This window comes from Oncorhynchus tshawytscha, linkage group LG24 (assembly GCF_018296145.1).
Source record: "Oncorhynchus tshawytscha isolate Ot180627B linkage group LG24, Otsh_v2.0, whole genome shotgun sequence".
Taxonomy (NCBI): Eukaryota; Metazoa; Chordata; class Actinopteri; order Salmoniformes; family Salmonidae; genus Oncorhynchus; species Oncorhynchus tshawytscha.
The window spans coordinates 19,123,193-19,139,614 of record NC_056452.1 but is presented as its reverse complement, the minus strand read 5'-3'; the positions used below and the strand labels follow the sequence as shown (position 1 = coordinate 19,139,614).

At 44.2% G+C, this 16,422-nt stretch overlaps 1 protein-coding gene across 1 annotated transcript in view; it reads right to left on the bottom strand.

The window, feature by feature from the left end:
* Positions 1–16,203, bottom strand: part of LOC112223482 (wings apart-like protein homolog) — a 49,263-nt gene extending 33,060 nt beyond the window's left edge. Inside the window, exons 1-5 of the mRNA XM_024386516.2 lie at positions 15,909–16,203; positions 14,015–14,508; positions 5,332–6,049; positions 4,701–5,044; positions 1,690–1,814 (exon numbers count right to left, since the gene is read on the bottom strand). Of these exons, the coding sequence (XP_024242284.1) occupies positions 1,690–1,814; positions 4,701–5,044; positions 5,332–6,049; positions 14,015–14,486 (1,659 nt within the window). The 5' untranslated portion in view covers positions 14,487–14,508; positions 15,909–16,203. The remainder of the gene's footprint in view (positions 1–1,689; positions 1,815–4,700; positions 5,045–5,331; positions 6,050–14,014; positions 14,509–15,908) is intronic.
* Positions 16,204–16,422: the final 219 nt, after the last annotated feature.

The following is a 16,422-nucleotide window of genomic DNA, read 5'->3' as shown; positions in this document are numbered from 1 at the left end:
GCCACATCCACTCATCCAGACTGGAGCAGTGCTAGGTGCCCATATACAGAACTGACATGAATTAGTCAGAGACCACATGATAATGATGGTGGCCATTAAATCAACCTTGAACATCTGACAGCCGACATCAACAGATTGTCATACGGGCAACTCTACGGTAACAGAATGATGCGGAAAGGCCGATGTTTCGCTTTAAAACGTACGTCAAACAAACTCCCTGCACAAGGCACACCGAAAATTCAACAAAAACACATTTACTTTAAGCACAGTGCAGATGAAAAGCTTGGTAACAGAATGAAGGCACAAACAGAGAAAACCATCATTCTGTTACCAAACTTTGCATCTGCACTGTTCTTCAAGTAAATGTGTTTATTTTCAAATTCAGTGGAAATTGTTATAAATTGTCCTTGTGCATAGCATGTTAAACTTTACAATCATTGGTTGTTGTTTGGCATACATTTTAAAGAGACAAATACAGAGGCCCAAAATGTACACACAAATAATGCATCAAGCACAACTGGTTATGCAGAATGAGAGGGAATTGTTGGATTATTATGCAAAACAGCAGCATTTTTTCTGTCATTTGTAAGCAAACCGCATGAGAAGAAGATAGATTGTTATGCATCCAATTCAAATCGTTTTTTTGTAAGGGTTCTTTAGTTACAGGCTATGCCCCAAATGGCACCCCATTACCTACATAGTGCACAACGGGGCCCTGCTCAAAAATAGTGCACTATATGGGGAAGCGTGCGCAATTCAGGACATGTCCATGTAAACTGCATGCGCCAGAGTGCCACTTCACTGCCCCTGCAGTTGGGCCAGTCGCAATAGAAAACGCTGCCTTTTGATGACTCATGAATAGCCAGGTCCTTTTGGAGGGCTATTGTTTTTCAAATGAGTTCAGCGCTTTTATTATTTTACTTGCATGGAGTACATTACAGGGCTATGTATGAGGAATCTCTGAGCAGAAAACACCTCCAAAGACTTGGAAGGCACCGTGGCACTCCACAGGTTTGTAGTAGCCCGAATGCAAAGACAGATTTATGAGAATACACCTAAAATGTGCAAGTTGCCTTCACAAATAATGACTATATGAACCATTGTATGACCTATAACCTGTACTTAACAACCTCAACACATAAAATGTGTCGGATTCTTCCACAAAATGATTTCACATTCCATTCTAAACATGGCCTTGCTCTTAAAGATCAATAGTGGAGCACTTACAGATGAAGTCCATCTAAGCGAGATTGGAGAACGGGCATTACTAGTTCTCTGGATGAATAAAAAATTAAATAAATGACCGTTGCTAGGTATGCAACTCCAGCTAAATGAGTGGAGTCCCATAGGTGGGGGCGCTTCACACCTATTAGTACCTAGGACCAGAGACCTTCAGTGACAGCTCTCATCGCTCCATTCATCCACATACAAATAATCCAACAAGACGTTTTGGCCTGGCATCTCAGCAGCGCATACAGAGTGTAGTCTACTCATTCTCTGATGAACGTTCTGGGTCTAGTTCATTGGGCACCAAACAGACAAACAGGGAGGGAACTACCTGACCACGTCCAATAAAAAGAGCTTTTTTGTTTTCCGTTGGAAAACGTTTCACTGAGATGTGTCGCTGTGGCCTGATGAACATGATCCTGGACTTGAGTGCAGGGAGAGTTGCCATAGAACACTTCTTACCTTTTTGGGGCCACTGAAGATCTTCCTATTGGTCTCCTTGGATTTCTCCACCTGTTTTGCCTGAGGTCTCCTGGGCATCTCTAGGCCCACAGAGGCAGAGTTGTCCTCTGGGAAGTCCATCACATCTACAGGGGACATGCCAAAAGGTGTGTTAGAATAGGACGGGAACATCACAGTTCATTACCAAGTCCATAGAACTATATAAACAGAATCCTATCATGAATTATAAGATCTGTGACGAAGACATTACTAGCCTAAATCGTTTGAGTATAGTAGATTTACATTTTAGTCATTTAGCAGATGCTCTTATCCAGAGCGACTTACAGAAGCAATTAGGGTTAACTCTCAAGAGTCGATGTTGGTGCCCCGCGGAAATCTAATTAGCGTCATTAAAAAAATCCACATCAAAATCCGTCAGGTTAAGCTAGACGTGTTTTTTATTTTTTTTTAACATGGGCTGCGTCTCAATCCACTGCACTCACCTGACGCCGGTACAGATGATTTGCCAACTTCTGTCTGTAGCGCCCGAACTGTTTGGGCTACACACTAATCCCTCTATGGAAAGGTGAGTCTCTCACGTACATGTCGGTTGTTTTGCTCTAGGATGCCCACAAGCCTCTGAAGACAAGTCTAAAAGGTAGCCAGGTATCCATTTTTAAAAAATGAATGGAAGTATATATGGAGATGCTTTAGGCACTAAACTAAGGGGTCAATACATGTAATAAATACATCAATAAATGAAGTATTTCCCTCAGATATAAGACAAACACTCCCGGACAAACTTCCTTTTGCTTTTTTTGTGACCGTTTATCCCATGTACAAAGCTGTTATTCAATGCATTTCTATGGGCTAATAGCAGTAAAGCCAAATTCAAAGGTCCAAAATATTTTGACAATTTTGTATACTTACAGCAGCCCTAAAATACCAAATCAAATCACTAAATGATCATTGGTAACACAATTCCTTGTTGGCTTAGTAGAAACCCATGTGTTAGCTTTAGCAAGGTGTACACTACACGATTTTGGCCACAATTTATACTGAACAAAATATTAAAACGCAACAGAGTTCATACGGAAATCAGTCAATTGAAATAAATTCATTAGGACCTAATCATTGCATTTCACAACTGGTAATACAGATATGGATCGATTGGTCACAAATACCTTAAAGGTAGGGGAGTGGATCAGAAAAACACTATCTGGTGTGACCACCATTTGCCTCATAAATCGAAGCGCGACACATCTCCTTCACATAGAGTTATTCAGGCTGTTGATTGTGGCCTGTGGAATGTTGTCCCACTCCCTCTTCAATGGCTGTGCCAAGGTGCTGGACATTAGAGGGAACTGGAACACGCTGAACATGTCAATCCAGATCATTTCAAACATGATCAATGGGTGACATGTCTGGTGAGCATGCAGGAAATGGAACTGAGACATCTTCAGCTTCTAGGAATTGTGTACAGCAACATGGGGCTGTGCATTATCATGCTGAACATAACGTGATGGCGGCAGATGAATGATACGACAATGGGCCTCAGGACCTCGTCAAGGCATCTTTGTGCATTCAAACTGCCATTGATAAAATGCAATTGTGTTCATTGTCTGTAGCTTATGCCTTCCCATAACACCACACCACCATGGGACAGTCTGTTCACAACGTTGACAACAGCAAACCGCTGATGCACATAACGCTATAAACATGGTGTGCGGTTGTGAGGCGGGTTGGACATACTGCTAAATTATCTAAAACAAGGTTGGAGGTGGCTTATGGTAAATAAATAAACATTAAATTATCTGGCAGCAGCTCTGGTGGACATTCCTGCAGTCAGCATGCCAATTGCACACTCCCTCAAAACATGAGACATCTGTGGCATTGTGTTGTGACAAAACTGCACATTTTAGTCGTCTTGTCCCCAGCACAAGGTGCACCTGTGTAATGAGCATGCTGTTTAATCAGCTTCTTGCTATGCAACACCTGTCAGGTGAATGGATTATCTTGGCAAATAAGAAATGCTCACTAACAGGGATGTAAACACATTTGTGCACAAAATCAGAGAGAAAGCTTTTTGTGCTTATGGAACTTTTCAGGGATTTTTTAATTTCAGCTCATGAAACATCGGACCAACACTTGGTGCGTTGATATTTTTGTTCAGTGTAGCTGTCCCAGACAAGTGGGATGCTTGTTTAACGTGAGCGGTTCAGAGACGCAATCTGAGGGATCCCAATCTCGTCTTCGAGCAGTTCCAGACGTCCCAATATTTTCAAACATTTGATTTTATCAGCACAAAATCTGCAATGCTCCTGTAGTGTGAAATGAGCAACAACAAGTTTTGAGAACGGTGATCAGCAATAGCCAATGAGAGCTCGCCAAAAAAAGCCAGTGAGATGACATTGTTTCGCATCACCCAGAATGTGTAGACTCGAGCTGGAGCGATGACTAGTACAAGTATGCATTTGTACTTGCCTTTAACCAAAGCCAAAGGGTAAAATCTTTACAGTTCTGAAATGTACAAGCCATGTTATTCAATTCAAAATGTTTGCTAGATATTTCAACTCCGTATGGCAAGCGTGAATGTCTGAGAATGCTTATACTACTTTACTGCACAGCTAGTAGCTACGTTAAATCTAAGCACATCCTTGTCTTTGTGAGACAACTTGGTATCTTGAATCCTCACAACCAAGTGAAGAATCGTGCAGTGTGATCCGTCTGTGCCACATCGTTTAGTGCGCACCACTACGTTGGCAAGACAACTACAGGAAAGAAGGTTGTTTAACGCGAGAAGCTCAGCGACGTTAGGATTTTGAAAGTTGTGTAGTGTCCACCAGGCTTTAGAAGTGTGTGTGTAGAGAAATCCATGTTCTTGAAATTGACCTTGACTGAGTCTGCCCTGTACCGATGCTGGTCTGAGTGTGTGTGTGTGTGTGTGTGTGTGCTGGTCTGTGTGTGTGTGTGTGTGTGTGTGTGTGTGTGTGTGTGTTACTACTGGCTTAGCCTGAGGCCCTGTGCCTGACCTGAGTGGCTGCTGGTCCGACTGTCCAGCTCCTCGCTGGCGGACAGGGGGCTGTCCACCCTCATCTCCATGGCAGCAGCGGAGGCAGCATAAGCTGTGGCTGCAGCCGCGGCAGCCCTCTTAGCCTTCCTCCTCTCTTTGGCCTGGGAGCCCTCGTCTTCGTCGCTGTCGCTACCGCTCATATCGTCAAAGCCAAAATACTTGATCTTGTAGTTGGAGCTGCCGGATGCCACAGGGTCGGCACTGGCTTCCTCCTGGGAGGCACCACGGCCCGCTTCGTTTTCCTCAAAGCCAAAGAAGTCCAACTTGGTGTCTTTCTTGGTCTTGCTCTGTGTGGGTCTGAACCTGGTAGAGAGAAGCAGAGAAAGAAGTTAGAACAACCTACACATATCCAATGTCTGAGCAGGTGCGAGATATTGAAGGATGCATGTTTATCAGGAAAACAGAAAAATCCAAAACACACATTTGAGAGCATAGCCCATACTGCAGTGTGCAGATTATTCCCACAGGGGGAGAGAAACATACCTCATTGTTATGACTCAAAGGGAGCAGAAATAGCCCAAACATCATAATCTAACAACAACAGTGATTATCCCAGTCTAGCGGTAAGTAGGTAGGTAGCAGTAGGTCACCTGGTGGGTTTAGCTGGTGCTGGTTCGGTCTTCTTCCTCAGGCGGCCAGTCTCTCCCTGGTCTGTCAGGGGGGCAGCCACGGCGGCAGCGGGGGTGTATTCCTCCATGACCCTGTCCTGAATGGTGACGTTAAACACCGACAAGCAGGACGGGTGAAGCACTGTGAAGTCTCTCGTCCGCCCGCGGCCCGCCGGCTTGCTGCTGTTCTCTGTATTGTTGGTCTCGAGAGGGCCAGATCCGGGCCCACTACTGAAGGCTGTACTGGTGCTAGTACTACTGGTACTGTCAGACTCCCCAGCCTGCTTGCCTTTGTTGGGCCGGCGGTATGTCCGGCAGTGGGTGCTGACCCTGAGCAGAGACTGGGAGTAGTCCTGGGACTCAGAGGGCTCGATCGGGATCTCGAAGTCCCCCAGGCCCACAACGTCACTGGGAGTGGGCTCTGTGGAGGTCTTGTCCTGCCTGGCCAGACTGAGACCATAGCCCCACTCACCACTCCACATTGACGAAGGGGGGCTTCTGGGGGGCTCTGGGGTGGGGGAGGTGGGCCTCAGACCCATCACTGCGTCCCAGTTGTCGTAAGAGTCCTTGGCCTCGCTCTTTAGGGTGGTGGTCTGCGCAATAGGCTTCTTGTCACTTTCCGAGGCGTTGCAGTACCATGAATAGCTGTGTTTTTCCACAGTCGCACCCTCACTGGACCAGCAGGGTTGGCTTGGCTTGGCTGGGGGGGAAAGGCAATCTATTAACACAGTGTATTAGCACCACATTTTAAAAGTGCAATATGCCGAAATCGCTCCGGCATTTCCTGGTTACTAAAATTCTAATAATAAGACTAATTTCAGTTTGTGACACAAAACAAGTGTTTAGAACCATTGTACCATCTAAAACGCTGTGAAATATATATTTGTATTATTTAAAAATAAATATAATTCAGATGTTTGAAGGTGCCGTACAAAAACGAAAGTAAAAGACGCAAAAACTAAACTTAAGAGAAGAATAAAAATAGCACACATACAGTGCATTCAGAAAGTATTCAGACCCCTAGACTTTTTCCACATTGTTACGTTACAGCCTTATCCTAAAATTATTTAAAAGAAATACCTACACACAATACCCCATGAAGAAAAAGCAAAAACTGGTTTATAAATCTGCACAAATGAGTTAAAAATAAATTAATGACATATACATAAATATTCAGACCCTTTGTTGACCCTCTGTACTTTGTTGAAGCACATTTGGCAGCGATTACAGCAGAGTCTTGTGTACGACACTACAAGCGGGAATTTCACCCATTCTTTTCGTCAGATCCTCTAAAGCTCTGTCAGGTTGGATGGGGAGCATCGCTGCACAGCTATTTTCAGGTCTCTCCGGGTTCAAGTCCGGACCACTCTAGGACATTCAGAGACGGCCTGAAGCCACTCCTGCTTCTTGCCTGTGTGCTTAGGGTCGTTGTCCTGTTGGAACCGCTCTGGAGCAGGTTTTCATCAAGGATGTCTCTGTACTTTGCTCCGTTCATCTTTCCCTCGATCCTCACTACTCTCCCCCAATCCCTGCCGCTGAAAAACATCCCCACAGCACGATGCTGCCACCACTATGCATCACCATAGGGATGGTGCTAGGTGTCCTCCAGACGCGACGCTTGGAATTCAGGCCAAGAGTTCAATCTTAGTGTCATCAGACCAGAGAATCTTGTTTCTCATGGTCTGGTAAGAAGGGCGGGGGTGTATGCTTCATGATTAACAACTCATGGTGTAATCGTAACATACAGGAACTCAAGAGCTTTTGTTCACATGACCTAGACTTCCTCACAATCAAAAGCCACCCATATCTCCCAAGAGAATTCCCGTCGGTTATTGTCACAGCCGTATATATCCCCCTCAAGCCGATACCACGACAGCCCTCAAGGAACTTCACTGGACACCATGCAAACTGGAAGGCAACATTTATTAGAGCTAGGGATTTAACAAAGCAGACGTGAGAACAAGGCCACCTAAAATCTATCAGCATATTGATTGTAGCACTCTTGCGGGCAATAGACTGGATCACTGCTACAATAACTTCCGCGATGCATACAAGACCCTATCCCGCCCGCCCATCAGCAATTCTGACCACGACTCCATTTGGCTCCTCCGGTCCTATAGGCAGACACTCAAACAGGATGTACTTGTGATGAGAACTACTCAACGCTGGTGGGACCAATCGGAATCCACGCTTCAATGTTGTTTTGATCACACGGACTGGGAAATGTTCCGGGCAGAGAATAATATCTATTTAGACTCTGTGAGTGAGCTTATAAGGAAGTGCATTGGAGATGTTGTACCCACTGTGACTATTAAAACGACACCTATCCAGAAACAGTGGATAGATGGCGGCATTTGCGCAAAACCTAACACACAAACCACCGCATTTAGCCATGGAAAGAGGACTGGGAATATGTCTGAATACAAACACTGTAGTTATTCCCTCCACAAGGCAATCAAACAAAATATCCGTATCGGGACAAAGTGGAGTCGCAATTCAATGGCTCAGACCCGAGACGTATGTGGCAGTGTCTACAGGCAAATACGGACTACAAATAGAAAACCAGCCGCATCAATGACACCAACATGACACTTCCAGACAAACTAAACATCGTTGCCCGCTTTGAGGAAAATACAGTGTCCCCGACGCGGTCCGCTACCAAGGAGTGGGCTCTCATTCTCCGACGTGAGTAAGACATTTAAACGTGTTAACCCTCGCAAGGCTGCCATCCCAGATGGCATCCCTAGCCACATCCTCAGAGCATGTGCAGACCAGCTGGCTGGTGTGTTTATGGACATATTCAAACTGTCTCTATCCCAGTCTGCTGTCCCCACATGCTTCAAGATGGCCACCATTGTTCCTGTACCCATGAAGGCAAAGGTAACTGAACTAAATGACCATCGCCCCGTAGCACCCACTTATGTCATGAAGTGTTTTGTGAGACTAAGGATCATATCACCTCCACCTTACCTGCCACCCTAGACCCACGTCAATTTGCATACCGCCCCAATAGGTCCACAGATGATGCAATCACCATCACACTGCCCTATCTCATCTGGACAAGAGGAATACCTATCTAATAATACTGTTCATTGACAACAGCTCAGCAATCAACGTCATAGTACCCTCCAAGCTCATCACTAAGCTTGAGGCCCTGGGTCTCAACCCCGCCCTGCGCAATTGGGTCCTGGACTTCCTGATGGGTGAAGGCAGAAAACAACATCTCCACTTCGCCGATCCTTAACACTGGGGCCCAACAAGTACTCCCTGTTCACCCATGACTGTGTGGTCATGAACGCCTCCAACTCAATCATCATGTTTGCAAACGACAACAGTAGTGGGCTTGATTATCAACAACGAGACAGACTACAGGGAGGAGGTGAGGGCACTCGGAGTATGATGTCAGGAAAACAATCTCTCAACATCAACAAAACAAATTAGATGATCTTAGACTTCAGGAAACCGCAGAGGCAGCACGCCCCGATCCACATCGACAGCACAGGAGAAGGTGGAAAGTTAAGTTCCTTGGTGTACACATCACAGACAAACTGAAATGGTCCACCCACACAGATAGTGTGGTGAAGGCGCAACATCACCTCTTCCACGTCAGGAGGCTGAAGAAATTTGGCTTGTCACCTAAAACCCTCACAAACTTCTACAGATGCACAACTGAGAGCATCCTGTTGATCTGTATCACCGCCTTGTACGGCAACTGCACCGCCCACAACCGCAAAGCTCTCCAGAGGGTGGTACGGTGTGCACAAAGCATCGTTTGGGGAAAACTACCTGCCCTCCATGACACCGACAGCACCCGATGTCACAGGAAGGCCAAAAAGATCATCAAGGAAAATAACCACCCAAGCCACCATCTGTTCACCCCACCAGAAGGAGAAGTCTGTACATGTGCATCAAAGTTGGGACACGGAGACTGAAAAACAGCTTCTATCTCAAGGCCATCTGACTGTTACACAGCCACTAACACAGAGCGTCTGCTGCCTTCATACAGACTTGAAATCATTGGCCACTTTAAAAAATGGATCACTTGTCACTTTCATAATGCCACTTTAATAATGTTTACATATCCTACATTACTCATATGTATATATTGTACTTTATACCATCCATTACATCTTGCCTATGTTGCTCGGTCATCGCTCATCCATTTATTTACATATTTTTATTTATCCGTTATTTTACCAGGTAAATTGACTGAGAACACATTCTCATTTGCAGCAACGACCTGGGGAATAGTTACAGGGGAGAGGAGGGGGATGAATGAGCCAACTGTAAACTGGGGATTATTAGGTGACTGATGGTTTGAGGGCCAGACTGGGAATTTATATATGTACATATACTTACTCCACCCCTTTAATTAGATTTGTGTGTATTAGGTAGTTGTTGTGGAATTGTTAGATTACTTGTTAAATATTACTACACTGTCGGAACTAGAAGCACAAGCATTTTGCTAAACTCACAATAACATCTGCTAACCATGTGCATGTGACCAATAGAATGTGATTTTATTGGATTTGGGTGCCTTTTGGCAAACTCCAAGCAGGGCGGTCATGTGCCTTTTACTAAGGAGTGGCTTCTGTTTGGCCACTCTACCATAAAGGCCTGGTTGCTGGAATGCTGCACAGATGGTTGTCCTTCTGGAAGGTCCTTGCATCTCCACAGAGAAACTCTGGAGCTCTGTCAGAGTGACCATCGGGTTCTTGGTCACCTCCCGACCAAGGCCCTTCCCTTCTCCCCCGATTGCTCAGTTTGGCCAGGCAGCCAGCTCAAGGTAAAGTCTTGGTGGTTCCAAACTTCTTCCATTTAAAAAAATGGAGGCCACTGTGTATTTGGGGACCTTCAATGCTGCAGAAAGGTTTTGGTACCCTCCTCAGATCAGTGCCTTGACACAATCCTGTCTCGGAGCTCTACACACAATTCCTTCGACCTCATAACTTGGTTTTTGCTCTGACATGCACTGTAAACTGTGGGACCTTATATAACCAGGCGTGCCTTTCCAAAGCATGTCCAATCTATTGAATTTACCACAGGTGAACTTCCATCAAGTTGTAGAAACATCAAGGAAGATCAATGGAAACAGGATGCAATTGAGCTCAATTACGAGTCTCAGAATAGTAATGTAAATAAGGTATCCGTTTTTTTTAATACATTCAGAAAAAGGTCTAAAAACCAGTTTTTGCGTAATCATTATGGGTTATTGTGTGTAGATTGCTATGAAAATTATTTCATCCATTTGAGAATAGGGCTGTAACAAAATGTGAATACTTTCCTAATGCACTGTAGAACAGATCTACTGCTTTTAAAACTTGCTACCAATGAGAATGACCGATCGATAACTCACATTTTTTAATGTGAATTTGGTCAAGTTGCCCAAAAGTTACATATTGCTGTTTCAAGCATTAAGCAGTTAATGTCTCTGACAGTTGTAGCATACAGCAGATAAATTCAAGCCATCTTGACGCCTGCCACACTACGACATGGGTGCCATTATTACATTGGAAGGTGGTTTCAACCATGTATGAGAGAGTGTTAACTAAGTGCTAGGGCTGTGAGAGGATCAGCACACCCTGGTAAAGCTTTTGGCACAACGCTGAAAAAATGCTGAGTCAGAAAATGTCTCCAACTCTGTTGGTCTAAGTCACCACAACATCAGGAGACTGGGTTAGACTACAACGTGATGACAGTGTGGACATTGACTACACTGGCTCTTGTAATTATTTACGTGCATTTTAAAACCTACTGGGTGGGACAATAATAGCTTGCTAAACAACTATACTGGCAGTTGAGTTCCAATAGGTTGCTACATACCACTTGCATTCAGATTCTGGTATATACCCCTCCCTAAGGAATGTTTAGGCTCGCTAGGCTATATGACTAGGGTAATAGTGCACAGAATATACCTTAGGACTAGGTACCCCAACTGGCGGCCCGCGGCTGAATCTGGCTGATGATCCTTGCCTTAGTCTCCTCCCTAGGATAATTTTTGACAAGTTCCAAACTAAGCCTTCCAAGGCTCGGAATCCCAAAATCAGTCACAGAAGATAGACGGTTCATCACTGACAAGAGCTGACACCTCAGTCCAAAATGTCCATAGAATTCAAAGTTCTTCAACCAAGGAAATTGAAGAGATTCATTCTCCTGCACTTCTGTATACTTTTTAGCCAGTAGTTCTGAAAGTAGCACCCACGAGGCAAAGGTAGTCCTCAAAAATTACGTACGACATTACATATGTGCACCACATGCAAACAAAATTGAAAAGCTGTCTAACAAAAAAAAATCCTGAAAAGAGATACTTTGGCAATGAGGCCATATATCTACTTCCCCAGATTCGATGAAAATGTGGATACCACAGTGTCCAATATGAAGAAAGTTAGTGGTAGTTTCACAAGCCAATGCTAACTAGTGTTAATACAATTCATTCCAGCCATTGCGCTAATGCTAGTTAGCAATTGCTCTAGTTAGCAATTGCTCTAGTTAGCAATTGCTCTAGTTAGCAATTGCTCTAGTTAGCAATTGCTCTAGTTAGCAATTGCTCTAGTTAGCAATTGCTCTAGTTAGCAATTGCTCTAGTTAGCAATTGCTCTAGTTAGCAATTGCTCTAGTTAGCAATTGCTCTAGTTAGCAATTGCTCTAGTTAGCAATTGCTCTAGTTAGCAACTTAGTCCTAGCGCAATTATCCACGAGTTAATCTGACTCTGGGGAAGTAGATAAATGGCATTACCAAAATCCCAAGTACCCCTTTAACTGAGCTTGGCATATCAATGAGAAATATCCTATCACAAGAAAGATAGTAAGTAGACATCCTATATCTACATTTTACTTCAAAATAACTTGGGTTTTGTCATTAATTCAGGGTGGTGTGGTTTTTGCTGAGCATGCCAAGACATTTGATGAACAGGTTGTTTTGAATTACCCTTCCACCTCTGTAAATCTAAATAGTTTTTTAATGGGAATGTTTTATTTTTAGAATCTTTTGCACTAAAAAAATAATCGGACTGAGAAAATGCCTGATTAGATTTCAATCAGAGCCGTAACAGGCCTGGTTTATTATGCAGGTGGTACTTGAGGGATCGCTGTCTGGACACACTCTGAATGCAAAGACAATCACGCCATTGTCGCTAAAGACTGAGCACCTCTGAGTTAAAAAGTTTTCTACATCCAACTAAGCTTTTCAATAATTAGCCACGTAAAAAAAGGGCCGGAATGCTTTGCTTGATGAATCCTTAAACGAGGTTCAATAAGTATTAACATCAGTCTGACCGCAAGTCCCAGCAGTGAAAAGTTTCCTTTAACCCCGGATCTGCTCATATTGATTTCTACGCAAGACAGACAAGTAGAGAGTTTCTATGGGTGGACAAGTGAACACTGGTCCTTGGAGGACATCCTGGGTTTGTGTAGGAATGTGGCAGTGCTGCTGCTAAATGTGCCAATGAGTAATAGTTTCAGTTCAGTTTTCAGACTGACAGAACTTTTACTCATCATGTGACTAGCGCTAACTTGCATGACAAAGGATATGCTTGTGGCTATTGTTCCATACCTGAGCCTGCAACTTCAATGCCTACAGAAATGTGTCAAACAAGCCCATTCTCTAAGTGACTCAAAGCCTACACAACTTCCAGGGCCACTGATTTGAATGACAGAGGGCATACAGCCATATGGAGGAGTGACAAATGATGTGATAGTGTTTTTGCAGTGGACAAGGGCACACAACAGCAGGCAGCATTGCATTGAAACGGGCCCGTAACTAGAGCAATAAGTTGCTGCCTCTGGCAGTAAATAACATTCAGCGTGTCTGCTTAGCAATGCGGAATACAATCAGAACCACCTGCCATAGAGGAGATGGCCTCCTAAAACGAGGCTGCACCCGTCAAGTGGACCGGTTTCGTATTAGAGAAGAGCATCAACATAATGCAGACTGTAAATTTTGATGGGTTTGCTTCTCCCCAGCGAGTGCTTTGGGTGTAATCCACAAGAGCCACCTGCTAGGCTGACAGTTGGTGCCCATTATTCCAGTCCAGAGGGTAAGCTAAACTCACTCCTGGCAGCCTGTTGAAGCCTGCTCCAAAAACACACTGCCAGATTAGATGTTTTTCTGTTCCAAGATTTGGGCTATCAAAGTTTTCCCAAAGTCAAAAGCTTACAACGATGATTGTAAAGAGTTAAATTGCTGTTCAATTTAAATGACTACTTGTCTGAATCCTAAGGGTAGCTACCAATCTGCTGTCTAAATCAAATGGCTGGATGACATCATATGGTCCGAAATTAACAAGACGAATTGCAAGTGCATCCTAACTTAATTTAGCATTTTCCTTTTGTGGACTCACTAGCACAACTAATTTATTCTTTACAAATATTTTACTATATTGGATTACTAATATTGGATCACTAAAGACCATCAAAATATTTGGTACTCGGTCCTATAACTACCTTAAAAATAAATGTGCTTGAAATCAATGACAGGAAATAACCGTTTCAATAATTATAACCGAAGTTGGCTGACACGGCACACAACATTTGATCTTAACAAATGAGTCCGCCACATTGCAAGCAATTTATCCCTTACACCCCCTAGAAGCAAAGGTCTTCTGGCCCAAGATTTGATTCTACATTGGATTAGTAGTCCTACTTTGCAACACGAGGCTCCTCCTACCTGTTGTGGTGGTGGTGTTGAAGAACCTGGCTGTGTCCTCTGTGACCCTCAATTGGCTTCTGTCACTACCCATGCTAGAGGTAGCTTTACTGGGAACAAGGCTGCTCTGCTGGCTGCTCCTGGACTCCAGGCAGAAGCCTGGCCTCCCTGCCTGAGACGGCTCTGCTGATTCCGGCTTGGCAGGGGAGGCCTTGGCGTGTGGGAAGCGAGAGGTGACCGTCTTGGACTCATCATCGCTGTCAAAGCCAAAGGGGTCCTCAGACATCTCATCTGAGAGTTTGGGCCTCTTGGGCTGCTCTGCCACCTCACTCCAATGGCCCGGGCGCTTGGAGCTCACCTTGGCCTTGTATGTCGTCTCGCCCCATTTGGTGCTGAGCGTTGCTCTCTTGTTGGACAGGACCTCATCAAACTTGGATGATGATGATCCATCACCGCCCTTACGGCTGTAGGTTTTACCAAATCTCGATGTCATTGTGGCATCTGTTTCATATTCTCTGGGACGGACACAAAATATAAAATGCATTAGTTGCCGTCATCATAGGCCATTTCTCATCACCGCAATAACAATATTGTGGTTGAAATGTACTTTTACTGTAATGGAGGGCTAGAAGGGAGCACTCTTTCCTCTTGTCTAAAACAAATATCCTCATGCTCCAAGGCAGTGATTGGGGACATTGCCCTGTGTAGGGTGCCCTCTTTCAGACGGGACATTAAACAGGTGTCCTGCCTGTGGTCACTAAAGTGCCCATGGCACTTATGGTAAGAGTAGGGGTGTTAACCCCAGTGTCCTGGCTAAATTCCCAATCTGTCCACCTAATCATCCCCAGCTTCCAATTGTCTCATTCATCTTCAAATGGGCATAGAATACAACCTTTGTGTCAACTAAGGACCCCTTACACTTCATGTCATTGTGTTGAGACAGCCTTCGGGACCAAAAATTGTGTGAATAATAACACACAGCTTTAACTAGGGAACAAAATGTTTCCAAGTGAGGTATGCTGCATTTTCTAGTTTAAATATGTAGTTGTGCAGTAAAAGTTAGGGAACCCTTGCGTTAGTGGGATCTTTATTATCAGCTTGAGTAAACTGAGACTACTGCCGCGTTAGCATACTAACCGGAACCAGAAAACTCGGAAATGTCCGACTTTCTGAATCGTGGAACGCAGCACGTGTATGACAACAACCAGTTAACAAGTCGCAGTTTCCTCGTTCCGATTAGCACTTTAATGCAGCATCAACTGCTCTGGATGTGGCTAACGCAATGTGTGTACAACTAGCTAACGTTAGCAACAATACACCACAATTAGCTTAGCCACTATACAGTTAGCTAGCTAAATCAATCAGCTGACGTTATTGAAGAAAATATAGGGTGTCTAGCCGCAGTACATAGAAGCAAAGTTAACGTTATCTAACTAGCCTCGATAATATCATGATATTGACCTAGGGAGTTGTAGTATTAATTTAGTGTTGATACCAAAACAGACCCATATGGCGAGCTAGCTAGTTGCGACGTTAGCTAGCTAACCAACTTAGCCATTAACGTCGTGTGATAGTGCGCTGGCTAGCTACCGTTAGCTAAATAACGCCAACGCCATCTGCAAAAAGTTAAACGTCCTGTGCTTTGTTCATTAATATAATAATAGTTGGCTAACACTAACAATTTACTCATCACATTATAGTTGTGGCTAGAAAGTGAGTAAAAAACAATTTAGCTAGCTAAGTATAGTAACGAAATAGCTACTTGGCTAGTTAGCTATCAGGTTAGTATCAACAGACGAAACATGATTGACGAACATCCACTTTTCACATTGATTTGAAGGTTTAAAGTAGTTTGAAAATCACTGTATATTTCATAAAACGTAAGTGAATACAACCATACAACAGCCTCACTTACTAGGTGCGCGAAAAGACCGAACCACTCAACAACACTCCGAAGGCGTCCGCTTCCCGCAGCAGATTGGGCCTCCCTTACAATATAAACAAGGCTAAATTGCCTGTAGTAATGAAAGCTAGAGGACAGTCAACAACTGCACAAAGTCCTGTGTTTTTTGTGTAACAAAGTTATTTTGATAATGTTGGTTTTACGTCTGATATATTCCCTTTTTGAAGCTATCTCAAACTCAATTGTCTCCTCTTGTGTTACACCGATGGCTTGCATTCGGGTTCCCCCTCCCTTTCGCTTACAACCGCACTGTCACCTAGCCGCTAGTACACTGTGGTCCAATCAGGAAGCTACATATTTGGATGTGACAGTGAACTAGCGCTGCGAAGCAGTATTCTTCGTTGTGATTGGTTCAAAAGCCGACAAGACCAAACACCTTCGCATTTCATTGGACTGTTGGTGAGAGGCGTCCTCTTTGGGGGGTGTCGAAGCCGTTCATATATCGCTCATTCAGTGGTTGAAGCTC